The following is a 24,930-nucleotide window of genomic DNA, read 5'->3' as shown; positions in this document are numbered from 1 at the left end:
GCTACGAATTGAACCTCATGAGTGAAATTGTTTTCTCAACTGCTGTTTCCAAGGTTAAGAAGGAACTTTGAACCTCAAACTTGTGATAATTCAAAATAAAATACCTGTTTTGATGTAAAATGCAACCTAAAATACAAAAAAAAGTCGCCATGTATCTGATTTTCTAGCCAGCAGAAACAAGCTGTGAACACAACATTGACATATCGTCTCCTCTTAAATTGATTGATTGTTAGCCAACAGTTGCTTATTTACACATTCAGCTGAAATGGAGCAACATCACCATTCATTTGGACTCTTAGCTGTCTTTCTTTCATCGGCAACCAAACAGAGCAACATCTGTGCTTCATCAATTGACCCTGGCGTGGTTTTGAGGGCTGACATTTTTCAAAATCTGTGTTGGCTGAAGAAATAAATAGTGGTCAACGGCGGGCTGTGCAGGATGCCCCATGTTGAGCTAGTGACGGCTCTCTCTAACCATCAGTGGTCTGCAATTGTTTAACTCCTCCTCCTAGTATAGACTTAGAACCTCGACTGAGGTAATACCAAACTATAGAATTACATCATTGTTGTTTGACTCTGCCGAGCAGTCACGTTGCAGTTTTCCGGAGCGGAGGCATAAAAAAGTAGCAGTTTCCTAAACTCCCCACAGATATTGGCTGTGGAAAAACAAAAAACAAGTCACAGTTTAGCTCTTTTGTTGGCCTCCACTAACTCCGGAGGGAAATGTTTTAGCTGCTTCATGCTTTATTACATTTACCAACGAGAGGCTACCTTTTTCTGTCTACTGCTTGGTGCTGAACAGGTAACGTACTGATGTTACGGCGGGCGTTTTAACTGAAAAACAAATATAGCAGCTTTACGGTCGGTTAAAGTCATTATACGTTGGTACAAACTGACAGTGTGCAAAGTTGCAACTTTAATAATGTTGTAGAGTACGATTTCAACAGCAGTCTTTACAATGCACCCAACTTTAACAATTCAATGTTACTAAACTCAAAAGCAAATCCTCATGCTGGTCGAACAGGCTGGTTGGATACATTTCGAGAAATAAATCGTTTCTGTTTTCTCAGATTTCTCAGACAATTCAGGCTGATTTCCAACTTCAATTTAAGGATTTAGTTAATACGTATTTTGAGATTTGAGTTCATATGCAGCATAAAAATGTGCACCCCATAAAACCTGACACAACAAAATCAGCGCAGTAATGAAGGCACTTCATTCTGTAAGAGAAGATGAATCACAGTTGTTTGAATGAAAGGTCAGACGAGATACAACAGCCTGCAGCGCAACACAACGAAACAAAACCTCACTCACTCTCAACAAAAATAATCTGTCTATCGAATTCTTTTTGGTAACTTACATATGACTTGATTGAATAGTAAAACCTCCACTCTGCTAGAAAAATTACTTCATGTACGTCTTGCTTAAAAACATATGTACATACAGTGATATCATCTTTTGCCAGTAGGAGTCCTGTACAAAGAGTCCAAGAATCCAGAGATGGTGAAAATCCCTACAGTTGTTGTCTCTTGATTTCATTATGACCAGAACAATTGCCTGAAGTGCTCAGATCCAGAGCCACGCTGGGAGTCCCAGCGCCGCTCGGAGGACAGGAGCCGGGCAGAGGGGCCGTGGCAGCGAGGCGAGGCCTTTGTGCAAGAGGCAGGAAGGACCAACTGGAGCCGCCGCCTGCTACCTGTTCCTCAGGCTCTGCAAGAGACTATAAACGTCGTCCTCCTTACTGAGGCCCTCAAAGAGAGGAATCAGGTCTAGCAGCTCCGTGTCCGTCATGTCGTCGAACCAGGACTGCACTGGGACCTGTGGAGAGAGAGAGAGAGAACAGAAGAGACCGATTTTATTTATTTGAAGGGAGAAAACTCTGAACGTTGATGGCAAAGTGCTGCATTATAGGCGAGGAGATTTGTGTTAATAATTAATGGAGGAAATGCATCAAAGGCAGGAAGAGTGGCAGCAGCAGAGGAGAGAAATAAAACTGGGAACACTGCCTCTGGTAGAACACGGTTTCCAAAACAACAGTGCAGATTAAAGCTGACGGATTTTGAAACATAAAACGTCATTGTAGCCCACATTTACATGTAGATTCACCCGAAAATCATCCATGTTTAGGGGTCATGTAAACAACAGGAGTTGAACAAAAGCAGCAAGATTGCTGTGACAAACACTCTAAAAAACGATTATCAGATGATTATCGGGCAGAATTTTAATTTCAACATTGTCTGTAAATAACCAACCCGTTAATAAAGTCCCTCCACCTCCAATGTCCCCCGTGGGACCACATTTCGGTTTCACTGTTCAACACCAAGAGGACTGATTTACCGCGTTCTCAGGGTGGAAGATGTAGGAGGCAGGCGAGTTGTCTATGATGATGACTTTACTGAGCTCTCGGCCCAGCCGGCTGAGGTCTTTGACGTAGTTGCCTCTGTAGAAAACACACGATTCCCTGAAGAGCCGGGCGCGAAACACCCCCCACTGGTCCAGCAGGTCTGCCACAGGGTCAGCGTACTGGACGAACCAAAAAACAAACCACCATCAGGTTAAAACAGTCTTAAAGCCACATCACCGGCATCTGAAGCGTTAAAACGTTGACGCGAACCTTGGCTAAGCTCGCTGTGAAGAGGACGCATTCAAAAAGCTCCCCCATCTTCTGGAGGAACTCGTCCACGTGGGGCCTTTTCAGCACGTACACCTAAAACACAAAAGGCACAAAAATAAACACGCCACCAACACAACGGTCGAGTAACGAGGCCTGGTGTCAAATGTCCCGTAAAATGAGATTAGTCTCAGTGGGACGCCGCTCATGAACTGATTGGTGTGAAGTTGTGTCCCAGTTTACTGAATGGGGTGGAAGAGGCTGTAAAGACTTCATTGAATAGTTGCTCATTGGAAGTTATTTATTGGTGTAATAAGTTTTTTAACTGATGACATTCTAGGCTTTGACCCTTGACCCTTAAGTCAGAAAGGTTCGTACATGGTTTGACTTGAATAAGTGAGAGTTAGGGCTAGATGTTGCCATTTTAGTTTTTTTTATTAGTTGAGGCTTCCGTCTGTTTTATCAAAAAACTCACAGATTTCACCGGTAAGTTGGATCGCGGTTCTGTAATTTGTCATATTTGCTAACTTCAGAATAAAATGCAGTAAATAAATAAAAATGAATTCATAAAACACCTCAACCTTAATTCCACATACAGTATATAATTCATCATTAATCTTGATGAATTCAATTGTTTCTAATTCTAAAACTGCCCTGTTTTTTTTCTGTGCATGCACACACACCCATATTTGAAGCCTCTCAGAGACTTAGAAAGTAAGAGACACGCAAGCGTCTGAACTGGCCCGTAAGGATTAGACATTTCCAAGCAATACCCAGCCCTTCACACCGACAGACTGCGTGTTCACATTTGTCATTTCTGCTCGTCGTCGTCCACATCAGTAGGTCTCCAGAGGTTAGTTGCTGACCCCAAGTGCAAGTAATCAAGCATAGGCCGAGACAGATACAGAAAGCCTATCCTGGATTACTTGAACCAGGTCACAGCTGCAGTCTGGCAGCTTCTGCTTCAAACAGGACGCCGACAAGAAACCTTTGTACGGCAGCGCGACAATTCTAGTCACAATGCGAGTGTAAACGGCGCCTCCGCTTCTTCCTTTCTCTCTCAAACACAGACATTTATTATCAGTTGAAGAATCTCTTCAGCTGCTCAACTCCACGATATCTTCAAAATGCTTTGTGACATGTGTTTACCAGGTGAGGCGGTCACGGCACGGCACATCCGTCTTTACAGCGAGCAAAGACACAGAGAATAAAACTGAATCAATTCAAGGAGGAGTGTATAAGCTGTCCCACTTTTAGCCATGAGATAATAGAGAATAATAAATACCAAAGGGAGGAAAATGGAGCCACAGCTTCCGAGGGAGATCTCATAAATGAATACATATTATTCATATTTTATTCAAGCCCACTTCTCCAAATCCTCCATATCAGTGCAACAGTACCTGATGGACAGTCCCATCGATCTCCACTGGAACAATGAAGTCTGCGTTGCTGATGGGCTGCAGGAAGACAAGCGACAGAGAAAGGATTCAAAACTTTGTGCTCAAAACAGCACAATCTGACAAGTATGCAGCTAAACCACAAGTTTAAAGGAAAACAGAGGAAGGTAAAAATACTCCTATACGGCTAACTAGGGAGTGTTGAAGCACACTGTGGTTCCCTCTGCTCCAGCACTCTGTTTCTCAGTGTTAAATAAAAAGTAGGAGTCAGACTCCGGGGAGAAACCCGGGAGCTGAACAAGATGACAGACGTGAACGCGGGACAGGAGCGCCGGCTCGTGTCATCTTCAAAAGCGAGGAAGGGGAGCGAGGAGAGGTGGAGGAAGATAGATGCTGTAGGGGTGTGGGTGGAAGACAAGTGGAGGACGTAAAGACGAGGATGAAAGGATCAGGTGGGAGGCACGGCGGTGTCATGTCGGAAAGGGAGAAAAAGTTAAAAAAGGTGACATAGAGGCAGAGGAGAAAATGTTTCTCTGAGTTTAAACAAGCGGCACAAAGAAAGCTGGTTTGTTATAAACACAAAAAAGGATTGAGGATGATTTAGAGGTATAATTGTATAAACAGAATTGACTGTAATTCATCTACTCATATTTAAAAATGCAGGTAAATCTGCAACATCAGTATTCTTTTGTAAAGTAACGCTTAAGATGACTTGTATCCTACACAGACTAAGTTATAATCTTTTCTCAATGTATAATTCTGCTTTACAAACATATTATTGAATGAATGTGTGGTGTAGGAACACTAAACATTCCACATGTGACCTGTTTAATCTGCCTAATATGAACATGATGGCGACGGTGGGACAATAGACCTACTGTACTCGAGATGTTTGGTGATGCAAGAGTGACACGATGCACAATCAAAAGATCCAGATGACAGACAGATGTGAGTTCTTCTCTGAATCAGGTTTGTAATACATTCAGCTCTGGTTAATGCTTACACACCGGCGAACGTAAAGACTGCGGCCGCCATTGTCTAAAAAACAGAACCGGTAATGAGGCAAACCAGTGGCAGGCAGTGGTCCAACTTTCACAAAGAGAAAAAGAGAAAAAGAAAGAGAGACGGAGGAAGAGACTTGTTATCTGCCGATTGCTTCTTCTACTGAATCGCTCCGTCGTCTGAAGACTGAACACACAACAGCTGCTCTGTAATGGGCCCGGATCCGAGCGGCGAGAGATCTGGGTAATGGAGGAAGATGTATGTGTGAGCGAGATGGAGGGAGAGGGATGAAGGAGACGGGGAGGATGGAGAGTATTTCTTTGATGGAACTCTGCTGAACCGGCGTTGACCTCAACAGACTTGACGGAGGGAACATCTTCTGGACTGTTTCAACTGATGAAATGATTCCTTTACATAAATACATTACATATATAGCGGCAGATTAACGCCCATGATATTGTAATCAGAACGCTTTTTATTCTATTTCAGTGCTTTGTCATCTTTTCTCCTGTAAGGTAGCATTGGTTTGTTATATACGTGTTATATAAATAAGCTTTACTGTTATTATCATATATCCGATCAGCCATTTTTACACATCCAACACACACTGGATCTAATCCTGGAGCAGGCTCAGGAATTATCTTTTCATCCATAAAATACAGGATAAAGCATACGGTATGATGTGTTATATGACGTTTCTTTTCAGTTCCTGTCAGTTCTGGTTGGTTTTCTGCTCTTATTGTCAAATTCCAATGGGGACTTTTACATTTTAAAATGAACATGCCCAACATTTTCATCCAAAAGTACATCCTAACCTCACGTCTACAAATTAATAATCTTCAGGAGACCCTGCAGGCTTTCGAATGGAACGGAAAAAGCAAAGTTTCTGTCCTTTCCTGTTACACTCTCTTCCTCTCCCAGGTGATTTTCATTTATTGCATTGCCTGAATCTATCTCATACCGCATACTGATCTCTGAGCTAAATGCATTTTGACGGACTGGGTATACAGTGTGCAACTGAGTTCTCTGAAAAGGAGGAAAAAAACAAGTTTTTGTGTGAGTTTCTGACTTGTTTTGTCAGGAGGAGGAAAATAAAACACTTCAGACTCTTAGAACAGAGCCAGGATTTCTAGGAAATTCATCCCGCGGTCATTCAAGGCAACAGTACTCTGTATTGGACACACCCTTGTGTGTGTGTGTGTGTGTGTGTGTGTGGCCCCATACTGGCTTGTGACTGTAATGGGTGGTTCCAGCGCTGTGTGTGAACATTTTTCTCTTCCATTTACTTTCCACAGCTAAGTAATTCCCAGTCATATGAAAATGTACTTAAAGCGTTTTCTCTGCAGTTACTTGAACAAGCAAACGGTTTCCTTTCACAGGTGAATAAAACCAGCGCAAACACAAAAGAGTATTCAGCTTCACCTTGAGCTATTGTTCCTGCACAACTCTGTGGCTTCCTCATGCTGAGGACAAAAGGCCCACAGGCGCAGATACAGCAGACACAGACGTAATAGGATCGGCTGAGGCAGCGCTGCGCTGAAGTGGGTCTCTGGGTGTGCCTGTATTTTTCATGGTATAAATATCAAGAATTCTCCTTGGCTGAAAATATTTGCCCATCTTGGTCTTATACTTGCAAATTATTGAAGATATTTAACCAACATGATGAACACAATCATGTGTTACAGTCTGAAGGGACAACCGACGACAACAGTACGCAGTGAAATGTATGTGCTGTTATTGAAACATCATGGGTTTGACTTACTATCATGGCCTTCTACATGACTGTACACTGTCAAATGAAGAAGTGGCGTCATAAAAACAAGCAAGCAAACAAGTGAAAATCATGTATCCTCAAATGTTAGCGATGCCAGCATCTTAGCTCTTTGCATTGTTGCTCCGCTGGTCCACCGCATTGTATCAACAGCTATTGGACAACGGGCATATTTTAGCATGCTAACACCGCAAACTAAGATGGTGAACATGGTAAACATCACATGAGCAAGTTAGCATTGTTGATTTGAGCATTTTAGCGTGCTGACATCAGCATATAAAAGCCATAACACCCTAACAGGCGTACTTTCCTGAGATGATGTGTACTAGCTCAGTGGCACCTCCTGCTAATTGTCATCATGCCATCGAGCCCATATTCACAGCAAAGAATGTCATCTTCCGGATTTATTTTTGGTTTAATCCTATTATCCCTCTCAGGGTGAGAAATAACAGCATGACACGACTGAAACCACGGGTGTCTGCACTTGAATGTGTACGTGAGGGTTTGTGTGTAAGTTACCTTGAAGGAGCTGTGCACGAGGGTTTCGTCCAGGTCGATCACCACGCAGCTCTTGCCGTAGTCTTCTACACTGACCTCTGGCAGGAGGAACTTGGCTGGAGGCTGCAGAGACAATACACACCTTTTACATTATTGTGTATACACAGAGGTTCATGAGACGGAACGGGCTGCATTTTACACTCACACACACTCACAGCCATACTGAGGGTGTGATGATGGATGATGGCTCGGTTAGAGTGTTGGAGATTATCACTCGGCTAATTTGGGTGACACTAAAGAAACAATCAACAGCATAAATGACCTGCAGGGAGGTGTTACTTTGATACTTATCTGGGGGTTTTTGTCGTTGTAATATCGCAAAATAGCTTAATAGTACTCCTTTCTAGCATTTAAAGAAGACTATTCAATCAAACTGTCAATCTTCAGAAATTTAATCAAAAGTGCTAAAAGTTTCCTTCATTCCATTTTCTCTATTATGAGGATTTGCTGAGATGGCATAATTACTCACAGCCTTACTAAAAGCTAAAATGAGTTAACTTAGGGCGGGGCCTGAAATTAATATTGCAATATTTATAAGATTTTGATAATAAAATGAATGTTAGATGCAATGAACTGTCTTCGATTGTTGTGCATTACATCGGTCAAAAACGTTTCAAACATGTCAAATTAAATGAATATCTAGCCCTCTCTTTTAATTATGTGGATTTTGTACATTCTTGTGTGTGTGAAAGGATTGTAGTATTTCATATCAAATACGGATTCATCTAATCATTATTTTCATTAATTATTGAGTATTGACATTATTTTCCCTCAATAATCTGTTAAACTATTTACTCTATAAAATGACACAAATAGTGAAAAGGGTCCATCACAAATTCTCCGATCCCAAGTTCACACCTTCAAATTTATTGCATAATTCAACCAACAGCCCAAACCCTTAATGTCTTTAATTTAAAATGATAACAGGAGATACTCTTAGATGCATGATGGGAATGTTTTTCCTTGACTTACATCAAAACGTATGAATTTTTTAATTCCTTAAAAAATGATGACAAATTTTCCAATTTCTGTTGTGCCTCTACGTGCGGTTCTACTGTACGAATCTCTGCTGATATTCTCTGTGTTACCTCATGTTGACTGAGCTCTGTGACCGCACTGCCTTCAGGGTCGGGGGGGGGGGGGATGGGAGAAATACTTGTGTCCTCTGCCAAGCAGGCCTGGGGTTACAGACAGGCACGGGGCAGATGGTGAGGCCATAGGGGGCACGCTCAAACACACACACACACACACACACACACACACATCCATATAGAGGTGAGGAGCAAGGACTCTGTCAATCTTACACGTACACACACACTGGTGCTGCTGCTCAACATGCTACCCGTTCTCTGCATGTGTCTGAGTTTTCGTGCCGTCTGTATTTATCATGTCTTGTCACGGGAATGCATGCTGATGTATCGTGGGAAGGATTCCCTGTGAGCAAGGACACCGAGTGACATCCTGTCAGGCCGTCATGAATGTGATCACATGCAGGTTGAGCAAAGCAAGAGTGATTGACCGGGACCTTGACATTTTCACTCGTGAGCTGCACCGAGATAAAGAAGCTCTACACCTGCAGCCACAGCCAGGAGGCGCTATCACAAACTGATTCAAGTTATATTATATGCACCGTATCTATTTTATTTGGGGATTATATGGGCAGAATTATAGGAATATTGAGTCATCAAAGTGTGCTACAGTGGATGATTGTGGTGTTCATAACGGCTGAAACATGTTACTCTGCATTTACTCTGTTCATTAAGGATGTTCCGACTATAATTACACGCATCTACAATGTAATTACTTATCACTAAATACTTCTTCAATCCCGTGACGAATGAGCATGAAAGCCATGAGATGCAGCTAGAACCGCCAGAATAATGAAGTTCTTGGGCTATAAGGATTGTGTTTGTCAAACTAATATTTCCAAGCTACAGTTATGGATGCTTCATAGAAATTAGAGCCGTTGACATATATATCAAGACACACCTGAAAATGACCTTCTATCTAATTGCAGTTACATTGTGACGTGTTATAAAGCATTTAATACGTTTCTCTAAAATGCTTAGGGAGAGTTAAATTAAAGTCTTTCTTTCAATGCCTGTGTGTTTTTATATATTTGTATATAACTGTACTTGATAATAGTAAGACAAAGAAAGTAGCAACAGGTTTCAGAGACGTCTTATTTGTCGAGTTCCTATGTTGTTTTAAACTTTGAGTTACAGCAAAGAGCGACGCAGACAACCTGTCCAGGTCAGCTGGAGTTATTGAAGTCGCCTCTCAGAGTCCTCGCCCGGACGCTGCCGGGAATACAAAGAGCAGACCGTATCGCCACATGCCCTTCCTGCCATTGAAGGGAGGTGTGGTGTAGTTTAAAGCTTGCCTGCGATGTGGGATGCTGCGAGTGTGAATATCCTATAATTACAGTAAACCACAGGCACAGCGTAGATTCCAAAATCACGAAATAAACTGCGTCTTGAGCAAAAACAAAGCAAGTGAATTTCTAGTACAAACCATTGAAACCAGCAGTTCATTGAGTTTATTGATTCATTTTGCTCAATACAGACAAATACCTAATTTAATCAAGAGTTTTCAGGGCGAGGTTAAGATTCAATGAATCTGATCTAATAAGGAAATCAATTTCATGTTCTGTTCCAGTGATTGGAGGACAACGGGAGAAATGGACAAAAGGACAAAGCCTGAAATAAATCATATGACAACGAATGGATTTGGATTTACTTCGACGGTAAGCGGCACAAAGCAAAGCCTCGAAAGCTGCCCGATTATCAGGATGGGACAGTGCGAGAGAAAAATCACCTTTGTGCCAACATCCACATGCAGCTATAGAACGATGAAGCACAGCAGAGCAGAGGGAGGAGGTTACCGTGATGGAGCGAGATGAAGAAAAATGAAGGATAATAATACATACACTGGGGATGGGAATGACCTGGACCTGGTCACACTGGAGAAAATAAACAGAGAGAGGAAGAGATTGAGAGAGACCAAAAAAACGCAAAACAGTGAAAAATCTTTGCGAGGGAAAAAGTCAACGACGTCTATACTGTAATGAAGAAATGCGCAGGGAGAGAAAGAGGGAGAGGGACGGAGGAAATGGACGAATAGTACACACTGTGATAGTGAGATGAAAAACAAACAGAGCTGCCATAGTAACAAACATGTCTGGCCAGAAATCCAGCAACACTACGCTGCTGGGAGGGACTCCAAAAGCAGACCCGGCACTATAACAAGGCTTTTTATGGCGAGGTTCGCGAGGTTCACTCTAATTTAACGGGGACTCATTTGTGAAGGTGGCGGTCCGGAAGCGGGTCAGCGCTGACCGCACGTATAGTGTCTGTAAAGGGCCACGCATTCCTCCCCTGAACGAGAGACATATACAGGTAAACAGGAGTGGAAACGTGATATGACGTTGCTCCATTTATAGCCCGGCGTACCTGCCTTGGCAGCGGAACACCGTGTTTGCGGAGGAGCTCGGAGGGTTTTGGCGCCTTTTCCCGCGGCCAGAACCTTTCGCTTCACACATCCTCACTACACTGGTCAGAGTGTGTGTGAGGAGAAGGGGGAGGCGTGGGTGCCAGGCAATCCATCACAGCGGACACACACAAGGCCCACTTTATGGGGATTAAAGCGGTGTGTGCGCATGTGTGTGTGTGCGTGCGTACATGTGTTGTCATAGGTGTGCGGTAAGAGCGAGCGGCCGTGTGTATGTGTGTGGCTTTTTCAGCTTGTCAGCGTGCTCTGCGCTCTGTGTGTTATTGCGTGCGTGCGGTTGTGTGCGTAGGCAGCTGTCGAAGAATGCGAGATGGGAAGCGAGCCCGTATTTTCAAGCAGCGGATGGTAAACAACCTCTGGGTTCAGCGGGTTTGTAGCAGCTGGAAATATGTGTGGCGGGAGCGCTCAGCGAGGCAGCACAGCGCCTCAGCTCTCTGCAGGGAAAGGCAAACCCTAACAAGCTCGCTGCAACAAAACCAAACAAATGGTTCTCGTTACCGGACCGCTCCACGCGAACTACGATAGCCACTGATTCCCACAAGGTTTTCTTTTCAGTCACGTGCGTGCACACGGTGTGCAATTTGGGCATCTGATGCGAGATAGAGAGAAATGAGCTTCACCTTGGGAGGACTGCCGTTCTCCTCTGGCGGCAGGGCCAGAGAAAGTGTCTTGTTGTTGGCGGGTGGTGGCTCAACGTGGTAGTCATTGTAGTTGCGGAAGCAGCAGAAGAAAGGGCTGAAAATGCTGCGGCTGCGATGCTTCTTTAGGCTGCTGTTGGACTGGGAGACTGGAAGAGACAATGAAAGAAAGAGCCAGGTTATTTGCATATGGCAGCCAGTGAGGGAGGAAGTATTCCAGCAATCGCACATTGTAAAAATTGTACTTTTATCTGCTAAATGTACTCAAGGTAATAAAAGTAAAAGTACTGAAGGAGGACAAATATCCCTTTTTGCATGATATACTATATATATTATATAGCAGAACATATATATTATATATATATCACTATGTGAGACATTAAATGGCTCTCCTGACTTTGAATCAAGTGCTGCTTTAGTGCCATTTCACAGCAATGTCACCTGTTAACAGCAGGTGTCATATTTTAAAGCATTTATATGAATGCAAAGCAATCTCTGACAGACAGCGAGGGAGCACAGGGACAGAAATAGGCTTCGCCAGAGTGCCCTCTGGGAAGGTAGTCCAGTTAATTAACATCAAGAAAGACGGAGAGAGCAAGACAGACGGATTAATATCACATATGTGAGAGAAAGAGGCAGAATATATGACAATACAAGAGAGAAAATGTTGAAGCTTTCACATTAAAGAGAGGCTGAACGTAAAGACTGAAAACCACTGTACACATACAGGAGATTCTATATGTTGAAGAGCTTATTATTTGACGATATCCAACAGTAATTTAACCAAAACTATAGATTCACTTGGGGAAAAAGAGTTGATCGTGGCAGAGGGCTACAAAGCTCCGGAGAGAAAACGTACACATATCGGTTCCTGGTTACATCATTCCTCCAGCACTGCCTCTGAAGCCCATGGCCTACTTTCACACTATTGTATTATTAATATTTTTCTGTCTGTGAGGACGAGCGGATAAAAATAGAAATTTGGGCAGCGCCAGTACAAAGGCTAAAATCTGACAGCGCAATTATCCTGAGGTGATCCTGAAGTAGAAATCCTGCCAGTTTAATTGCTTTAAAAAGGTAAAGTCTAGGCATGGAAATCCCAAATCTGTTCAGGACTTTGAAGTGGCTGACTTCAGCTGGAATCATAATTTCCGTGCCTCGGAGCGGCCATCACACAGCGTGTCCCTGCCGTCTTGTTAACGTGCTCATACAGCCGTGTGACACAGGCGGCCCAGTTAGCCATGCATGCTGAGGCTGTCTGCAGCCTGCTCGTGCTCTAAGAGCCTTCAGATGGGCTCCTGGATCTATCCTCGGGTTGCTCCGACTGGATCCGACAGGCCGCGGGGCAGTCCGTCGTCTTTGTAGTCCAAAGCTCGCCGTGGCTCTTGCTCTTGATGCACTCACTGCTGGTACAGCAAACAGATAAAAGTACACCGCCTAGAAGTGTACACTCTATATTTCTCTATGCACGTCCACGGATTTTAAACATACCGATAAAGCATTATTGGTTGAAACTACAGGAATTCATCTGGTTCGAGAAAAGGCAAAACAACACACACTGAAAGCATTAACCCCCATAAGAGCGAGGTCACCAGTTGAGGAAGTCTCGTTAAGTCGCAGGGACTTAATGTGGTGGAATTAAATACATATGCCAAACTTCATACTCTGGCACGACCTTTAAAGAAAATTAACCGGAAATTGTAAAGGGTTGGTTCACCCAAATACGCTATTGTGTGAACTGGCAAAGCAGATTTGTTTTCGTTTTAAGTGAGTGGAATATCCTCACAGCGTTGAATAATGGCACCTTTTTTTAGGTTATTAAGCTGTATCTAATGGCTTCGTTACATTATTTTTGCATTTTCAAAGTTTCATTTTTAATAAGGTGAACTCCACAAACAAAATTGCGTTCACTTCATTTGCCTTGGTGGTGGCAAAGGAAATCCTAAAGACTTAAAACCAGGGGGAAAGAAAAGCCAAACTATCTCGGCTGTAATTGGACTATTTAACTCAGTAAGTTTCCAGTTTGGAGGGACCGTGAGTCCTCCCCTTAAAGTTGGCCTCAAAACCCCATGATGTCATTCTTCGCTCCTCCATTTTGAGACCCTCTACATTTTCCCGCCCCGGTCTGCTGCCCCCCCCCCTGAAAAACCACCCCGAGAAAAGCAGGTGGGAGAGGGAGAGCGGGAGAGAGAAGGAAGAGGGATCTTGGAATGGGAGAAATGGGTGGAGAGAGTCACCGAGGAGAGGCAGCCTATACTCGAGCCTGATTCTTACTCCACCCCCTCCTGCGCCACCACCCTACACAAACAGAGCTTTCCTTTCTCCCTCTGACACAAACAACATAGCTGAGAGCTGACTGCTGCCGGACACCGAGCAGACACACACACACACACACGCATAGCATATGTTCATATGTTCAGGCAAAGGGCCACGTGCACGGTTATCAACAAACCGCATACTTCACAGATTGACACAAACTTTTTTTCTTTCAACGTCCTTGCTCAGGAATGTGACCGGGGTCGGCTCGCCTTGCAGAGTAATGCTCTGAGAATAACAGCAAAAGGTTAAAGTGCAACACTTGCCATTGAAAATGCAGCAGTCTTGAACCGCATTAACACAGCAGGACGTTAAAATCAGTCAAATGAGACCCAGGAATCAGCTGACAGCCTGCAGTTCTGCTAATAAGGGATCCACCTCACTGAAATCTAAGTAAAGGGTGTTGCATGCAAGTGGTTTTACTGTATCTAACAAAAGCTCCCTGGAGAGAGAGAGATATGAGGCCAAAGCCTCCTCAGAGCAGGTGCAGAATTATTTACCCACTGAATACACATTCGATCAGAATATTCTCCTGATGAGAGAGCTGTAAAAACAAACAAAAACCATCCCTTTAGGGCAGTGTCGGTGCTCCTGCTACACGTTAGGTAACAACGATATAAGGCTCTCCAGTCAATCAGAGCCAGCCAGGGGCCCGGGCTCTCTGTCACATGTTCAGGCACAACCACTAACAAGGCCGGAAGAGGGAGAAAAACGCAGGAAATTCTCAGCATTCCCGACAGGAAGAGATAATCACCCCGTGACCCACAACGTGGACTAATGCCAAGCTCCGAGAGGGAATATGATCCGCGCGGCTCAGCTCAAGACTTTTGAGGTGGCCTCTTTTTACTGCAGCTTTAAAAGCACACAGAGTATGCACCCGATCAAAACATAACATGCCACGTTTGAGATACGACAGCAGGTTTAAGTGTAGCTGCTAGATGACGTCTAAAAGGTTTATGTCAGGACATTCATCACTCTTGAGCCAAATGCTTCTGGATAAGTAATTTAGCAGGGCGAAAAGTAAAGGTCAATTCAGGTTTGATACAACTTGGCTCTTACTTTCATAACTAGTGGATATGATGTTCAAAACTATCAACATTGTGCTGCCCAAGTTAACTGCTGAGATCTAGAAATATAACCACATTGCTACAACAAACAAAGTCAGATTCGGCAATAAACACGAGCGGTTGGATGATCTGGTGACGCGAACAGGCCGTGGGTAAACCATAAGATTATGCAAAAGAAAGTTGATCAATGATCATAGAACTTGATGCATTTTGAGCTGCACTTTTCCTCCCGTTTGGCACGACCGTGACAACATCTGAAATGTCAGAATTAAGCCCCGTGTGCAAAACAACATATTCTATAATGAATGGTATTGGCAGCGCCTGTGTGACAGACCTTGAACTGCACTTCAGCAGCAGTTAGTTGACTAGCCAGGCAGGTAAAGTGTACAGTACCAGGGGGGCACGAAGGTAAATGTGAAAACGATCCATTGTGCAGCTTAAATAATTAAGATGGAAAACGGGTCGGTTTTAAATGGCAGTGCTTCACACACACCAGGATAAAACAGCTTCCACGGGGATTTCAATGCTATCGCTGCTACACAAAGCTACTGTATGATGGGAAAAACAAGCCTTCCTGACATAGTGGCAAGGAGACACTAAAAAACACAGAAATTAGCCCTTCCATCGCCTCAAACAGTGGGCATGCTTTTTCACATTATTTCCTATCTCCCCTCACTGAGATTTTGAGTGGGGCGTTTGCATTAAAAGTGGTACCAGTCGTCTGTGGCTTATAGAACAACATCTGACGTAAAATACTTATTGGGCTGCAGCCAAAATGAAGAACAGTACTCGACAGACAGGTAATCCACCATTAGCCTGGAGCCTGGGATCTAATGTCAGAGAGAGCAGCTGAGGAAGAAGCTGTTTCTGTCCCAGGCTTTCACTAACAGCAGCAGCCGAGCAGTGAGGGGGAACTCCTTGCTGTGTTTCAGCAAAATAACAGTGTGGAAGGAAGAACTGCAGTAAGACACTATACTTCCAATAGGGATGATGCTAAGAAAGACAAATCAATATATTTTACATTAAAGCAGAAGCTTTTTTCCCTCAAAGTGATCATTTCCATTCATTGTCATCCACAATCCACTTGAACACGTGTCTGCTGCTCACACACACACACACACACCAAATCCAAACAGCTGAGTGGAGTTAGGTAGCATCAGATGAGCTGAGCCCGACACTTCAGCCTGTGTGTGTTGACCCTGCCGAGGTCCGAGGGTTGGTGGGTTATGTGTGAGGCCATCAAGGCAGTAATAGCACAGTATGATAAAATAAACTCCTGTTAAGCCTCCTTACGTCACCACATAGACAGCTGAGGGCTGTGGAGGTGCTGTACACCCAGTTCTAGCAGATGCCTTTAGTCACACTCACTGACCCTCAGCTGTCCCTCTGGCTACATTTCCCTACTTATCTGTGAAGATTCATATTCATATACAGATATATATATATACACACACACATATCCTACATGACCTTATGTAACTGACATTTATTCCATAACCCTGTTACGTTTGAAGTCAAGACATGGTTTGCTGAGATTTAAACACCTGGACTACTCGGTTGGCACCCATGCATGGCGTACTGCAGGGTGCTCATTCTCCCAGCTGCTGCCGTGAACTCTGACACAAAGATGTGGGCTGGTCTGCCCTGGCTTTCCAGCCTCAATGGTACAGCTGCTGCTTCTCGAGCGCTCGGCGTAACGAAGGAGAGGGAATTAACCCACTGAGAGCTCAGGGAGCAATAATGAGGGAGATCTGACTGCTCTGCTGCAGTTACGCAACCGGCAGCAACACAGCACACGCTGTTTGGGGGCTGCGGCAGTTTATTATTTATATACATTCTTTCTATATTCTCATCTACAACTGTGCGCACGATGCCAGAGGCTCAGTGACTGACGGGAAATCCTCCAGCCTATTGGTAAACTCCCCGCGTTTGGCAAATGACCACCTCTTTTAAACCCCCTATGACGAGTAAACGAACCATGTTGCGTAAATTCAGTGGAATGTCCCTTTAGGTTTTGTTCTTAAATACGCAAGTACCCTTGAACTTAGCTGGCATCAAAACAACAAATTGCTTGTTATCTATCAAATCAGATTCATTCAGAAAGCTTACAAGTAGGTCATGTATTTGTGTGTGTTGCGGAGCCCTGTGTGTGTGTGTGTGTGTGTTGCTGCTGCTAGTTTCCCGAGCCTCTGCTCTCCGAGAGGCGTTCATCTCTACATTTCCACACACACAGCATGTCCTACTTTGTGCCCCTTGAGATTCATAGCTAAACAGTATTCACCTTTACCTCTGGAGAGGCAGAAAAAGAATCCCTCTTTGTGTCTTTTACAGCCTCCATACTCGTGTATTCCTTGCTCGTCGTGAAAAAATATGCAAAAGCCTTTTATGCTCTGCCGTCGAACATCTGACAAAGTGGCACGCAGCACAATTCAGGAAGGGTGACAGAAAATCATTTTGGACAAAACATGATCTCCCTTTTTAGATAGCCAATTACTGGTGATGAATGCCAGCCAGAAGAGGGCAAAATATGCAGGAAGGCCATCCCCTTGTCAGAGCCAGGCTGGGTACCTGCCTGCAACCCAAGAGACACACAGATGCTATTTGAGCACTTTCTCCTGCTCTCTCTTCTTGATCCCCACACACACACACACAGACTCTCTCTCTCTCTCTCTTTTCTCCTTGACCCCTACCTTTCTTTGATTGTATTGATCTGTTTTGACAACGTCTGTTTGGCTGGATGGATGCTCGATTAATCCTAGCTTGTGGCGTGTCCGAGTCCACGCTCAACAGCCCCGTTAGAAAACAGGCTTTAGAGCAGCAGCATCAGGGTTTCTGTGGCCGTGTGGCAGGCGGTTGTTTTGCTCCATAGGGATTGTGGTTTTTGGAGCATTAATAATGGTCTTCACTGACTCACGGCCATTGAATGCCAAAGTGTCAAGAGTTACAGGAAAGGCATGCGTGATGTAATCCCACAAAAATGCTTTGCGTTTAAATCGAGACACGACAAGCAATGCAGCGGAGGAGTGTCATGTTGTTTGTCTTCTGTATTCATTTAAGCGAAGTTTGAAGAGCTGAAAGCCACTGACAGCTGCAGTCAATTAAGCTAAAAACTGAAAAACAGACACAAGACGCTTAGTAGGGATGGAGTTCTTCTGTTATCCTGCACTAAAATGTATATTTCATCATTCAAATCAATATAAACTACATGATGTATGAGTGCAATCACAACCCATCAGTGCTCAGGGTGGAGATCTACTGGGCAGAATGTCATTTTATGAAGAATCTACTCGACATGCTACTAATAGCCTCTTCAAAGCCCAGGCTGGACATTTTGAAGTCTCGAGGTTGCTCCAAAACAAACAACCACAGCGTATGAGCTACACTTGAGGAAACATTCAAACATAAAAACTTTCCCACAATGCAGTCAAACATACAGTCCAAAGCACACAGACATAAAAAAAGAGGCCCAGAAAAACCCAAACCGTATGGTGTGTGCAGCAAAACCAACTAACGGAATAACAAAATACTTTAGTGAGAGCAGCGAGATGTTGAGTTTCTGATGTGCAGCAGGCACACGTACATTCCTTGAAACTGGCCAAATATACACACATGTATGTATATACAGACACATGTATGTATATACAGACATATGTATGTGTATATATATATATATAACAACAATGGAGCTGGATCAGAGTCATGTGGATCTGAGGGCTGTAATGAACACACATACTGGCAGCATATCAACAATATAGTCTGTAACCAGATTTATGAACAAGTCAAATGATGTTAAAGCTCTATTTTAAACTGGAAGCCTGTTAGAGACTTCATAGCAGCAGCTACGTGAACTCTTTTCTCTATTTATTCTGCATTCAGAGTGATGGATTAAGTATTCACAGCGAGCCAGTGTAGGAGTGAAGAAAGCGTCAGCCCACACTCTTTTCCCCTGTGGCCTCTCCGGAGACGGATTGCAGTGCGATTGCATCTCCTTCACCGTGTCTCACAATCCATAGATCTTTACAGACTGCCTCGTATAATTAAGGGCCAATTCGCAGATTTTTTTTTCCAACCTGATTCTTTATTGTGAAATCTGACATAAATCTTCCTAATGCATTCTCTGTCACTAGAGGTAACCCTCATTGTATCTGGGAAAATATTGATATTTTTACAACAAGTTCTAAGTCCAACATGAAGGAAATGCATAAGAGAGGCATTAGAGATATAGCGCTGCTACTTGGCTAGCTTCTAGATAGCCCAATATGGGTTCATTTTTAAGATATTTCTTAACAATCTGTGCGTGTGTCCTCGTCATCCGTATTGCTCTTTAAAAGTAACGCCTTGTGTAACTGAAAGTTATTGAAACTTTGTTGCAGTGTTTCAGGGCGTTTTCACACCAGTTTGTTTGCTTTGTTCTGATTCAGGGATTAATGTGATACAATGTTGCAGTTGCTCCTTTGTTCGGTTTGTGTTCACACTGCAACATTTAACAGCGGACTAAATCTTGTAAACAAACGCCACGCGCGAGCAAACTGTTCTATCATTGGTCAGATTTTTATGCTCTGTTGCTTTTTTTTTTCATTAAGGGGGGGGTGCGCGAACCCGGTCGGGATGTAGAAGGGGATGCGCAGCCTAAAAAGTTTGGGAACCGCTGCCTTAAGTGTATAAATTCTTGACAATGACAGCAGCAGGGAGATGTGAACATAAACTATGATTTTTAGGCATTGTTTCCAACTTAAAAGAAGCGACTGATACATCAACAACCACCTAAGGGAGCCACGATAGATGATTGACTGTATGAGCTCAAACATAATGCCAAATTCAAGTGTTGGCGAGTCCATTGCGGTTAATTACAATGACAAGCAAGCTCTGAGCAACAAAACTTATTCTAATAATATGTTTATTTGCTACTTGCAGCATGTAAAAACATTTCATTGCCGCTCGCTGTGGGACTGAATGAATGCAAAAGACATAAATGAAGACAATCCCACGACTTCCACTTCAGGCATGTTCATCCACACACTGAGGCCGGTCCCGCACAGTTAACAAGCTTACCAGTCAAGGGGCTTAGGCATGGAAGAAGAACATTCAACTCTTCCCAATCAGCTGTATGGTATTGGACTAAAGTAATAAAGACGTGTCCAACACTTCCCTGGAGGTGCAGATAATCAGCTTTTCTGAGCCGCATCGGTTGAAATAGACTCATAAATCTGTAATAGGGGACCTGCACTTCAGAGTCTCCCTCTTTCTCTCGGTCAAAATGGTGCTCTGAATCTTGACTTCACTGTACGCACATAGCAATCCAATGTGCTTCTTTAAGAGAGGTGGAAGGCTTGTGAACGACATACTGTGTGCTCAAAACATATCCAAGAAATCTACGCCACCTATGGCCGAGTTCAAGAGCGTAGTCCTCCTCCTCTACGGAGTCCGGTCATGACACAGCAGAGTGGCCGGTTGTGCCAGGGACACTGGGGAAGCCAAAACTCACAGTAGCTCCCTGACTGTGCTGCACACACCCCTGCAGGTGTGGTCCCCACATCATAAACACTTTATTAATTAATGTACAGCAGCGTGTTCCAGAAACAACCTCAAACGCCAAGCGCGCATTAAATCACAGGCTTTTCTCCAGATTAATATATACAATTACAGCTTCAGTATTGTTTTTATGTCATTTTCTTTCTGGTAAAGATTTTCGAGCCAACAAACCTTTGGGGGAAATCATTTTAACATGCCATACATAAATCCCGGTGCCTGCTGCTGCTCCTCGTCTATATGCTCCTTCTGAAATTATAGATCTCATCACCTTTAAAGACATTCACATAAGCCAGACAGAGAACCTTGACCAGTTTTTTAAAAAACGACGTAAATGAGCTCTGTGACACTGTCTTGCTGCAGCCTTGAGCTGCCATTAGAGTAATGACATGAGGGAATGGCCAATTACATCTCTTCAGGACAACTCGTATTACTCAGCCTCAGCCAGAAAAACCATGCATGCAATCAAAACAATTACAGTTTGTGTTTCTTGTTTTTCCCCCCAGTACTAAGTGATTACAAAAATTAAAAAAAAACTGATTTTACAAGAAATCCAGGAGAACCATTAAGCCGTGTGAAAGAGGCAAAAACTGACAAACACATAGCTGTGCAACACTAGAGCAAACTTAAAGAGTCGGAATGACGATATTAGGTTTTCTTATCGGGAACAAAGACCATGAAAAGACCAAAACCAATGACAAACTAGCAAGAGTCATCTCTGTACCCAAAGACTATAGCTTGTTATGTGCAATAGAGCTCTATTGTTCTTTGGACAGATGTTATCATGACCAAGAACATTCCAACTGAAAATAGTCCCCAGATATTTACTCTTACCCGAGTAGTAAAATGCACAGTGACAGAGCTTTTTAGGATTTCAAAATAAATTGAAATGTCTGTTTGTGACCCGTTTTTAAAGATATAAGTGTTCAGTCGTAACAAATGGGCTCGAGGTTGTAAGAGCCAGAGACAGTTAAACAATAAAGTATTGAGGGACTGATTAACACGCCCTATATGACGACAACAAATAAAGAACATCATCACTAAACTCATGCTTTATTGACTTTCTGGATGAAGAATTCTGATTGAGTGAAGAGGTTCATCTTTTATTTTAAACAATTTGTGTGGGAGGGGTAGTGTGTGAGTAGCCAATATTTGCAAAAAACAAAAAAAGGCGTCAACCAGGAGCACCTAAACACATCTTTCACAATCCGTTTTAGTCTAAGCGTCTGCCATCACTCACAGTGCAGCAGTGAAGCGCTAAACTCAGATTTGACCTAATCTGATTGGGTTAAGCAGCTCGTCCATCGATACCTGTCGGACTGAGAAGTTATCACACCAAAGGTGTGCAGCGTGAGACAAAGGCTGTGACTCCCTGTGCGTTGTTAGTCCAGTCGTTGCATTGCATTGCATCGGATCCTGAAAAGTAAAAAGTCTGCCAAATGAAAAACCTCATTTGGGTTTTCTCAGCCTCCTCTGGGCTCATGTGCTGGTTCCTGTGAAATATCCTTAAAGTAGAACGACATTGCTGACTTATCGAAGAATAAAACTACAAGAAATGGTCTGAATGTGTCCACAATCATCGATCTGATAAAGTTCACCTCCAACACAGGCACAAAATAGCCTTGTATCCACCAACAGTATGACACCACCCACACCCACATTATGATTCCAACCCTCACCTCATTTAACATAATCCATAAAGATATATTCTCCACCTGACCAAACGACGAAAAGAACTTGGCTCTAATGAATTACAACGTCTTTGCTTGGAACGAAACTGATAGGACTCTGAAAATAGCCTGTGCTCTGAAATATTCAGCATGTGAGTGTGTGTGTGTGTGTGTGTGTGCGTGCAATCATTAGTGGCTTCAGCGCAGCCCGAGCAGATCACAGAGTAACTGTCCTGGACAACAAGCGCTGTTTGTTGTCTGCTTTGACAGAGCCAGTGAGTGGCAGGGACTCAATTCAGGAAGCTCCCTGGTGATACAATGTGTGTGTGTGTGTGTGACAGCAGCCATTTGAGTGTGTGTGTGTCGTGTCCTCTCTGGTCAGCGGCTGACCGAGGATTTTATCCCGCCAGATTAATTGTTGGATTCCACATGTCGTCTGGGATTTACTGTTCGAGACAAGCAGGATGTTGCGGACAAGAAAGTGTGGGAACTCTATGCGAGCGATTAGAAATGTGCTAAAAGCAGCAGTTTTATTTGTCTTCTAACAAGTCCTGGATGATGCTTCATCACTTCAGTCGTCATTGAAGCCGTGTGTTTGCCGTCAGTGATTGTTTTCATTGATTCGTTTTATGAAGGTTTTAATTATTGAGGCGGCACCACAAGATTAGAGGAAGCTGAAGAGGAAAAGGAAATATCGGAAACGTGCCGAGGTACATGAATCAGAATTTATCTGGTCGCCGTGATCACGCAGGTCCGTCCTAGAGTTCGCTTCAAGCAAAGAAGATGAGGCGTTAAGGTTACGCCTCAGCCTCACTTCTGATCTAGAACCCTCCGGCCAGGAGGTCAACGAGTCAGAGTGGTTCGTGTGTGTCAGTGTTGCTCAGCAGAGGTGATGCAGGGAAAGTGACCTTTTCCTCAACAGAGCACGTGGGTGTAGCAGGAAGTTGTGGTCCCTCTGGCCTCCAGGCACCCTGTTGGCTCAGTGGGATGGATGCTGGTGGAGGAATGTCAGGGCCCTGAGCTCCGATCAACCATGCCCTCCTGCTACAGTCTCCCGTGGACCCCCGTGTATCCCACAGAACCCCAAAGACAGATTTCCTTGTGTGCTGGACTCAAATCAAAAATGTGTGACTGTCCTGCACAAACTAGAGACCCCCCCCCTCCCCCAAAAAGTTAATGAAAACTGGAAAGCTCCTGACTCATGAGGGGGATTTGCCATTGATGGCATCACCACATGGTGAAGTGGCGACTCGTGTGCAAAACAACAGAGAGAAAATGTGTTTTCGTTTAGCCGCTGTAATCTGTGGAGCAGCTGTTGTTTTCAGGCACTTTTTTCTTTTTCTTTTCTTTTTACACATCTGGAAGTGGACATTTCTGACCTTTGTTAACGCGCGTCGTCGGCCGGTTATTTGACGATTACTGGTTTTATTGTCATTAAGCGCTGTACAGGGGAGCTGATGATACGGATCATTTCGGAGAGGCTCAATCTTTCAACATTCTCGTCGCTTCAGTGAGGTGGTTTTATTCTAAGATAGACAGAAAAATACAGAAAGCTAAATATATTTGTGTGTCCAATGTGATTACTGGCTTTTGGACCAAAAGAAAAATGACTTCCCATGTGCACAATCAAATATCTTCCTGCTTAAATTGGCGGTTTTTCTTCATGCACCATGAAGCCAAACTGTTGACCTCTGATCACTGGTGTTATTGGTAGTATACCAGGCATTTTACAGAGCCAGCGACGCATACTGGGATGTCGCCAGTGCAAAGGAGCAGAGCACCCGCCCCCTGTAGTAAAACCCAGCTCACTCCAAACGCATATATATATATTATCACGTTCTAAGTCGCACCATGTTTAACACTTTAAACGCGCTTTGGTTTGGCTCCAATGAAGCGCACCAAAGTTACAGTGCGCTCCAAACATGGCATCTATCCAGCCGATGTGGACAGCTGGGCTCTTCATGAGTCTCTGCTCGAGCTGAACAATGGAGGTTCTCCGTCGACACTCTTGTCTTGCTATTGAACCCAGTATCCTCTCTGCACCGAGGGCTGCAGATCAGATTTTGCAACCGAGCAACGTGTGAATATATGCTACAGCTGGAAATCCAAATTAAAACCGTGTGTGTGTGTGTGATTGCGTGCGCGCGCGTGGCATTTTCTGTGCGTCTTACCTTTATCTGGACTTGAAGAAATGCTCTCCTCCTCTTTCGGATTTGCAACCTGTGTTATTATGGACGTGTTGTCCATGGAAACGAGATGTTATGCACCTTGGGCCGCACCGTTTTATTCCTTGGCAAACATTACCGAGCGCACTACAGTCCCCTGGCTGTGTGCGCGCGCTAAAGCGTCCGCTGTTTGCAGCGTTAAAATCCCATTTCATTCGAAGCATGCAGTCCCATTTCTCCCCCCTCTCCCCCCTCCCCACCCCACCCCGGAGCTTACGAACAAGACGAAATGTCAGTGAGAAGAAGCGTCCGAACATCCGAGGTGACAGTCCGACGTGCAGGGGACAAACAAAGCGTCAGTCCTTCATTGAAGTCGTGCGTGTCCGCTGTTGCAGGCAGCATAGCACCCCGCCTGCTGCTGCTGCTGCTGTACGCTCCGGCTTCTATCCACACACTATAATATCAACTGCGTGACACGGTTACGGTGTTTACCCAGAGATGGCGACCGTCCTCCTGCCACAGTGCCATGCAAAGCTGACGACAACAACACGCCTTCAGTGTTTTTTATCATCCTGCTCAGTCCGGACTGGGGGGGAAAAACCGCTCTCAGTCCGCCCACCACTCAGTTTGTTGGTGTTCACAAGCTTATAGGCTCAGGGCAGATTTACAGGAACCGATTTTACAAGATATGTTTAA

At 44.0% G+C, this 24,930-nt stretch overlaps 1 protein-coding gene across 2 annotated transcripts; it reads right to left on the bottom strand.

The window, feature by feature from the left end:
• Positions 1–896: 896 nt before the first annotated feature.
• On the bottom strand, positions 897–24,469 carry ctdspla (CTD (carboxy-terminal domain, RNA polymerase II, polypeptide A) small phosphatase-like a). 2 transcript variants are annotated; one of them, XM_079292094.1, is made up of 8 exons: positions 24,241–24,469; positions 11,470–11,636; positions 10,269–10,301; positions 7,301–7,402; positions 4,012–4,068; positions 2,615–2,707; positions 2,338–2,523; positions 897–1,818 (listed from the first exon to the last, which is right to left on the bottom strand). In XM_079292094.1, exons 1-8 carry the CDS (start codon positions 24,314–24,316, stop codon positions 1,693–1,695), a joined length of 840 nt encoding a protein of 279 aa, XP_079148220.1. In that variant the 5' UTR covers positions 24,317–24,469; the 3' UTR covers positions 897–1,692. The 2 variants fall into 2 exon arrangements, with proteins under 2 accessions (XP_079148220.1, XP_079148221.1); XM_079292095.1 differs by lacking the exon at positions 10,269–10,301.
• Between the last annotated feature and the right edge of the window lie 461 nt (positions 24,470–24,930).

Source organism: Melanostigma gelatinosum (assembly GCF_949748355.1).
Source record: "Melanostigma gelatinosum genome assembly, chromosome: 20".
In the NCBI taxonomy this organism is placed as follows: Eukaryota; Metazoa; Chordata; class Actinopteri; order Perciformes; family Zoarcidae; genus Melanostigma; species Melanostigma gelatinosum.
This window is presented reverse-complemented; position numbering and strand designations above follow the sequence as displayed.